General features: G+C 31.8%; 1 protein-coding gene across 1 annotated transcript; it reads left to right on the top strand.

Annotated features, from left to right (window-relative positions):
• The first annotated feature begins 4512 nt into the window (after positions 1 to 4512).
• Positions 4513 to 6471, top strand: LOC133777942 (glycine cleavage system H protein, mitochondrial). Its single transcript, XM_062217705.1, has 4 exons — positions 4513 to 4765; positions 5005 to 5093; positions 5651 to 5821; positions 6109 to 6471. Exons 1-4 carry the CDS (start codon positions 4657 to 4659, stop codon positions 6235 to 6237), a joined length of 498 nt encoding a protein of 165 aa, XP_062073689.1. The 5' UTR covers positions 4513 to 4656; the 3' UTR covers positions 6238 to 6471.
• Positions 6472 to 7872: the final 1401 nt, after the last annotated feature.

Consider the following 7872-nt stretch of genomic DNA (forward strand, 5'->3'; position numbering starts at 1 on the left):
TTTCACCCCATTTTTTACCCTTACTTTTGATTGACCAACTCTTAACCATTGTATTCCAAAAATCAATGTTATTTTACTATCCAACGACCCACAAGGTTTTGAGTCATGTAATCCCTCAAAAGAAACCGAGGGACTACATAATTAGCCAATATATGTTGGAATGAGTAAGTAATTGTGACTAATAATTGATTTTATTTAAAAAAAAAGAGGAATAATTTTGTTCACTTCTAAGCAATATCATCTAGTTATGATAGTCCCTATATCTATTACACATGTATTAAAGCTAAAGCTCCTAAAGAGTGGTGAACAGAATAACACTGCATAATGGAACAAATACCCCACAGAAATGCTTAAGCTTTTAAGCATTGCACAAAAATGCTCACAAACATGAAAACTCCTATCACGGGAAGCCAAAAAGAAAAAGGACATATGTATATCTATTGCCAAATCTTTTCCAATTATAGCTCTCAATATATCCCAGTGCATTCTGCTAGTTTTTAGGGTGTCCTTAGATTAGCAGAATGAGATACTTCAATGCTAAAGTTATTCCTAATTAAGAATTTTCACTCTTTTTTGCAACTTTAAGTTTTGTTGGTTTAATGAATGCTATAATTAATTTTAGTAACTTGATGAACAATTACATTGCAGCTGGCATTTTAGTCACTACGCATGACCCTTTTATTAAATATAGAACATATTATGCTTCTGCCAGTCTCTTCAAAAAATAAAAAACAATGATAAACCATTAGTAGGGTGACTTAGGGTCTAAAAATAATAAGCACTTCACACTTCTCTAAATCTAGATGACAAGAAATGTAGAATTTAAGATTTTAAGGAATGCAAAACGGCACTCACAAACATGACAACTCAAAACATTTGTTGCCAAAAGGAAAAAGGATATATGTATATTTATTACCAAGTTTTTTCCAGTTATATCGTTCAATGTATTCCAATGCATTCTGCAAGTTTTTGGGGTTGTCCACATATTAGCGGAATGAGATACTTCGATACTACAATCATAAACACTTCACACCTCTTTAAATCTAGATGAAATCAAATGTAGAATACAATCACAACAACTATGTATAAGGGTTCTAAGAATTATGAAAAATAGACAATACTGGAAATAATAAGTGTGTTGCAAAGGCAGAAGTACATGTAGCCACATGAAGAGCAAAGAAGAACAGAGGAATTGAAACCTTGGTGGAACTTCCACCTGATGAAGATTTTCTTTTTTATTTTATCATACTTGATATAATTACTCGTAATTATGTGATAAAAGCAAAAAAAAAAAAATCAATATGAATAACAAAAGAAAAAAATCACAAGATTATTACAAAAAACATATTTATGTCTTTAATCTTGTATTAACGCCGAAGACACTCAAAATTTGAACCATATGTATTATAATATCACCAAAGTAGATCAAATTCAAAGTATATTAAATAGAAGAAACAAATCAGATCATCAAATGCTATGCTAAATCTTTTACTATTGGATCACTTCCAATTCTCAAATTCCTTTATAACATAAAAAATAGTTTTCGATTTGTAGATTATTCTCACTAATTAATGTGTCTATTCAATCCATTGTATTTTTCATAATCACCACTACACATGTTGGTCAACATAATTTCATGCATGACAAATCCACCCATATAAAAGTGAATAGTTCTAGCAAAAATTAAAACAAAGCAATTGAGAGCATCAAAAGTATAATTTGAGATTATAAAAGTTTGGCTAACATAACAGACCATAACCAATCCCAAAAAATTAAAAAAAAAATCCATAAACAAAGAAAAACAGATACAATCACATAAGATATTACAGATGGATGTACAATGAAATCCAAACACGAAACTCAAAAATATCAACTGTAATGGAGAAAAGGGTTTCTATAATTATACCCATTGGTTATTGCAAAAGCGGGAGAAGAGTGAAGCCTGAGAAGGTACACCTGATTTGAAGATGACGAATTTGGGACCTTGCCAAGTTTTGATGCCGAAAAAGGAACTCGGTTTTCAATTCAAACCATCACAAAATTGCCTCATAAACGAGTTAACGACACAGCCGAAAGAGAATGTAAAAAAAGGGATGGTGGAGAAATAACAAAAAAGAAGACGACTAAAATGATATTTGGTGAAGAAGAAGACACGGGTTGCTTTACCAAAAGGAAAATAAAAAACAAAATGGCACAAAAAAGAGCCGGTAACCAATTTCAGTCTTTTTTTTACCCTTACTTTTCAATGGCCAACTCACAACCATTGGATACCAAAAATGCAGCCTATCCTTAAATCCATCGACCCACAAGTTGTTGAAGTGTGTTATCCCTCAAAACCAACCGAGGGATTACATAATTGTTTTTAAAATCTAATTTTTTTTTCTGAAATTAAGTAGGGTGTTTATGACTGTTTTCAGAAAACAATATTTAAAAATAAAGTAAAAAAAAAATATTTTGAAATTAAGTTATTTGTTTTTAGTTGTTCTTCATTTTTTTTATCAATTTTTTTTCTCACATAAACTTTTTAATTATTATTATTTCACATTATTTTCTGTCTTATTAATTTATTTCTCCTCACTTTATCTTTCCTCACTTTCTCTAACACAACTTTATCTCTTATCACTTTTAATATCATTATTTTCTCTCTCATCACTTCCTATATCCTCATTTTCTCTCTCCTCATTTAATCCATCTCGCAATTTTTTCTCTCATCACTTTCTCTCTTATTTATTTTCTTGCATCAATTCTCTCTTCTCATTTTTTCTTCCTCAAAATTTCTTTCCTTACTTTCTCTCTCCTTATTTTTCATCATTTTTTCTTTCACATTACTTTATTTTATTATTTATTACAAACTTTTAAATGATTTTTTTATTTGTAAATATATTTATTAATTTTTTAATTAATTTATTTTTAAAAAAATAAAACAAAAAATTATTTTTAGAAAACATTAACCAAACACCATTTGGTTTTTGAAAACTATAAAAACTGTTTTTTGTTCTCATTTTTTAAATACAATTTTGAAAACAAAACAAAAAAGACCATTAGCTAATCAAATTTTCAGTCACTAAATTCAAATTTTTATTTCAAAATTGCAATTTTTGAATCTTGAACCAATCAAGGCCTAATATTTTAGTTCATGCATTATCTCAAGTAGATTTAGGATTTAGAAAGTGAATTGGTTTGGAATGGTCCTATTCTACTTTGTTTATCTTCAAATCCTCTTCTACTAAACGCTTTTTCTTAATGGATGTTTTATTTCTTAATTTTTTTTTGGAAAGAAACATATAAAATTAGTATTTAAATTAATGTTAAAATTACAAAATGAGCACATGGATAGCACCTGCAGCCATCTAGTATTCATCAGAAGAGTTAATGAGAAAACAATAAAAATAACAAAACCAAACACATGCATTAATTAGATGCATACAATTATCTTTTACTTTTTTCTGCACTCACTCATAGTAGATGAGCATGAGACTGCTATAAATTTTAATGTTGGAATATGTTTAAAGTAGTATTTGATTAAATAAATATTATAATTTTAAAGATTAATTTGAAAATATTAATTATGTAAATATTAATATTTTTATTATATTTTTTTTCTTAATCATAAAAAATAAAATAACTTTAAATATATGGTCTTTGTAATTTGAAATTTGCGATTGATGTGTGACCTAAATAAAAAATTTAGTAATCCTAGAATTTTGATTGTGATAAATAATTTCACAAAAGAGACAATTTGGAGAGTTTATAATAATTATCTAAATTTAACACCAAATATGAAACAATGAGAAATAACCTTTATTCTAATCCTAATTCATGTACCAAAAGAACTTAAGAATTCTGTTTTCTTTTGTCGGTGTATGCTCTTAGAGCATATCCACCCAGCTTCATTTTGACATTTTACTTCAATTGGAGTAAAAAAAAAAATCTTATTTTGTCATTTTGCATTTTCTTTGTTTTTTTATTATATAATATTTAAGTTTTATTTGTATGATTTTATATTCATATTATGTTAATATTCAAAATAAAAGATGTATACAATACAAAAAATCACTTAATTAATCATCTGTATTAACATTTATAGCATGGTTTTTTTTGTCTAAAATAAAGTTATTCTTACTTAATGCATGCATGATATAGTTAAAATAAATTTAATCTTAAATTATTAGTGTTAACTAGTTAATTAAATGAACTATTGTAATAATATAATCTTATTTAGTAAATAATATTATTTTGTATTTTATGTCTTTTTTTTCCTCAAAGTATTTTGTATTTTATGTCGTTTGAAGAGTTGCTAACTTTTCTATTGTTTTTTTTTCGTCCATTTCCCCCCATTAAATGCAGTACTTTCAAGTAAAAAAAAAGTCGTGAATAATCACATATAATTTTTTCTTTCTTTTTTGAAAAAAATATCAGCTAGGAAATATGGTAACTTTATTTTTTGAAATATGTACAGTGGAAAAAATGTTATTTAAAAAAAAGACATTTATTAATAAAAATAGGGTCTCTGGCATTGGAGAGGTCATAGGATGAGGCTTTCGCTGCTCACCATTCATCCAAGATAAAACCAAGCGATCATATAAACTCATCGTCTCTTCAACATTTCCCTTTGTACTCAAAACGAGAGAGAGATTAAGTAAAAGAACGAGAGAAATGGCACTGAGAATGTGGGCTTCTTCTACAGCCAATGCTCTCAAAATCTCTTGTGCTTCCAAAGCTCATCTCTCCCCTGCATTTTCTCTCTCTAGATGCTTCTCAACGGGTACTCTTTTGCTTTTACTCTATTGGGTTTTCTCTACATTTTTTTATATCCACATCATACCAAAACATGTTTCCTTCCCACAACAAGGAATCGAACAAACAATGGTGTCTCATATTAATTTTTTATTTTATTTTACTTTTATGATATTGTTTGTGGGTTTAACGTCTTGTTTGATTTCTATAAGTGCAAATGGAAATTGGGCACTCTTTAGTTTATTTAATTTGTTGGAAATTCTGTAGTTTTGGATGGTTTGAAATATGCAACTTCACATGAGTGGGTGAAACATGAAGGCTCAGTGGCTACAATTGGCATTACTGACCATGCTCAGGTTAGTATAATGTAGATTTTCATGTTTTTTCATCTCTCTTTAGTTTGTACTGTCAAATAATCTCATTTTAAGAACTATGATTCCCCAAAGTTTTTCATTCAGTTTTGTTTTGGGGATATTTGGTGACACTTGTGAGTATAGTACTGAAAAATGTCCAAAGAAAATTAACTCTTGCCCCCCACCTCAAACTCTCATTCTCTGGCCAATGTTTCTTCTTCATCTTATTATTATTTTTTTTTATTTATTTATCTAAACCATTGTTTCATTTTCAGTTGGGAGTAAAAGTAGACTAAGCCTTGAATTGTTTTGTGGGAACTTGTTTATATTACTCTTTTATTAGGTACTCTGCACTTGGCTGGCACATAAATGGGAAAACAGTTTACCTTTCCACTTGTTTGCTATAAATGGAAATCAACATTTCTAAAATTCTAACAACTTGGTTGGTACATAAATGTGAAAACATTATATTTTGTACTAGTTTGGCCAGAAAAAAATAACATTTTTGAAATTCCAAGTCCAAAGTGATTAACAAAGGTGTTTTACAATTTGGATTTCAGGACCATCTTGGAGAAGTTGTGTTTGTGGATCTCCCAGAAACTGGTGTGTCTGTCTCCGGTGGTAGCAGCTTTGGAGCTGTGGAGAGTGTCAAAGCCAGCAGTGATATAAATTCCCCAATCTCTGGTGAGGTTGTTGAGGTTAACTCCAACCTTACTGGAAAACCTGGCTTGGTAATTCTTCCATTCTAGCTCATTATTTTCTCTCCATTTTTCTCTGTTTTCCTTGCAAGCAAACAGCATGAATAAATGCTATTCTCTTTGTTGCTTCTCCTGTTTAATAAATGATGATTTTTGTAATTCAATCATTAACAGACATCTAAAACACCACTTCTTTTTAAATTCAACTTTCAAGATAATTTGTCATGTTTTGGCTGTGTCACTCTCTTATATTTTCATTCACATTCACATTCACATTCGCTTGTCACTCTTTTATTCTTTTCTTTTTTCTTCATATGAAGATCAACACAAGCCCATATGAAGAAGGATGGATGATCAAGGTGAAGCCAAGCAATCCCTCAGAGTTAGAATCATTGTTGGGTGCTAAGGAATATACAAAGTTCTGTGAGGAGGAAGATGCTGCACACTAGTAGTTCATTATATATGCAAGTGCATTACTCTTGGATGTATACTTTTGCTGCCCAAGAAGAAAAAAAGAAGTCAGAGAAGAAAAATCTTGGATCCTAACTAATTGGCAGCTCTTTTAAGATTGTTGTAATTTGCTATTTTCCTTGGAGTTTTTATTCTCTTTGTTACACTTTCTCTGCATCTTCATGTAAGTAATCCGTTCATGATTTGTCCATTTACATTATTGGCTTATTATCTTTCTTGGTTTGCATGCCTTAAGTTTCATCAGAGCCTAGGTTTTTGGCTTTCTTAGGCCAAAAATAAACGTAGAACTATTTTTTTTTTGGATGAAGATTACACCTCTAAAGAGGGAGCAAATCAATAGATAAAAGATAGAACTAGCAGGGAGAAACAATAGTACCAACTGTCCGACAACAGTAAAGCCCAACAGCACGCAGGCTAGAAAGGCAGTAGAACACAGCCAAACCAGAAACTAACTACAACCATCCACAATGCTAAAGTAATGTACAATTCAACTAACAATCAAACTAAGTAAAAAAAATAACTCGATCAAACTAGTACAGAGTCTAGCAACTACTGAATAACATAGAGTGAGTTTTAGTGACAACCCGAGTTGTTATGGCAGATAATGGGCCTTATAATCATAAAAAATCTTCATGTCCAGACTCTTCCAGTCCATTGGTTCTTTTTGGCAGCAACTGCCAGATTATGCGCTACAAAGTTAATTTCCTGCGGGATTTTAGTCACTTCCCAAAGTTGCAGACGACACAAAGGCTTCTGAACTTCATAGCAAAGTCTTCCAACAAAGCAGCTCTCATCACGCCCTTTGCCTTAAAGGATTCCACAACCCAATGACAGTCACTATTAAAGATCACTGCATCTAGTTTCAACTCAACTGCTGCACTAGCTGCCATAACCAGTGCTAAGGCTTCCACCTGCATAGGATCCGTTTGAGACACCCTGTTCACCACTGCATGTACTATGCGGCCCACACTATCACAACCGAATGTTGCCAGAAAACTACTGCTGCCTGTGACAACCACATCTGTAGAGAAGCTAATCCAACTGGGTGGGGGTTGGACCAATGACGGTTTTGAACCACATCCATCGAGGCACCACAACCCTAGATATGTCTACTAACTGACCCACAAAGTATGTCGAAAGGCACCACGGGTGCTCCATGGGCTATTAAGTTCCTTTCCCTCCAAATCACTGAGACAATAGCTGACGCTCTTTGCATGAGGTCATTGAAGGATAACGAGGGCGATCTATTAGATCCATTTCCTAGCACTTGAAACCATTCCTTTCAAGAGGATATCCTCATCCTCTCTGCTGTGACACCCCAACAATATAAGAACCATAGCCTAGCCGAGATTGGGCAAGACCAGAGCAAATGTAAAGTGTTTTCCTCCTCTAGATTACACAATGTGCATCTTGAATCAGTTACTTGCAAGAATTTTTCCACTTTTGCCTTACAAGGGAGAGCATCTATCAGAATCTGCCACCACAAGATTGCTCTTCCAGATTTGCATCCAAATTTTGCAAGAGGAGTCCTCTTGGGATGCAATTTGCATGGCGGAACGGATAGTGAAGGAACCAGATGGGTCCGCCTCCCAGAACCAAGAATCCTCCTTATC

The sequence above is a fragment of the Humulus lupulus genome, chromosome 5 (genome assembly GCF_963169125.1).
Source record: "Humulus lupulus chromosome 5, drHumLupu1.1, whole genome shotgun sequence".
Lineage (NCBI taxonomy): Eukaryota > Viridiplantae > Streptophyta > Magnoliopsida > Rosales > Cannabaceae > Humulus > Humulus lupulus.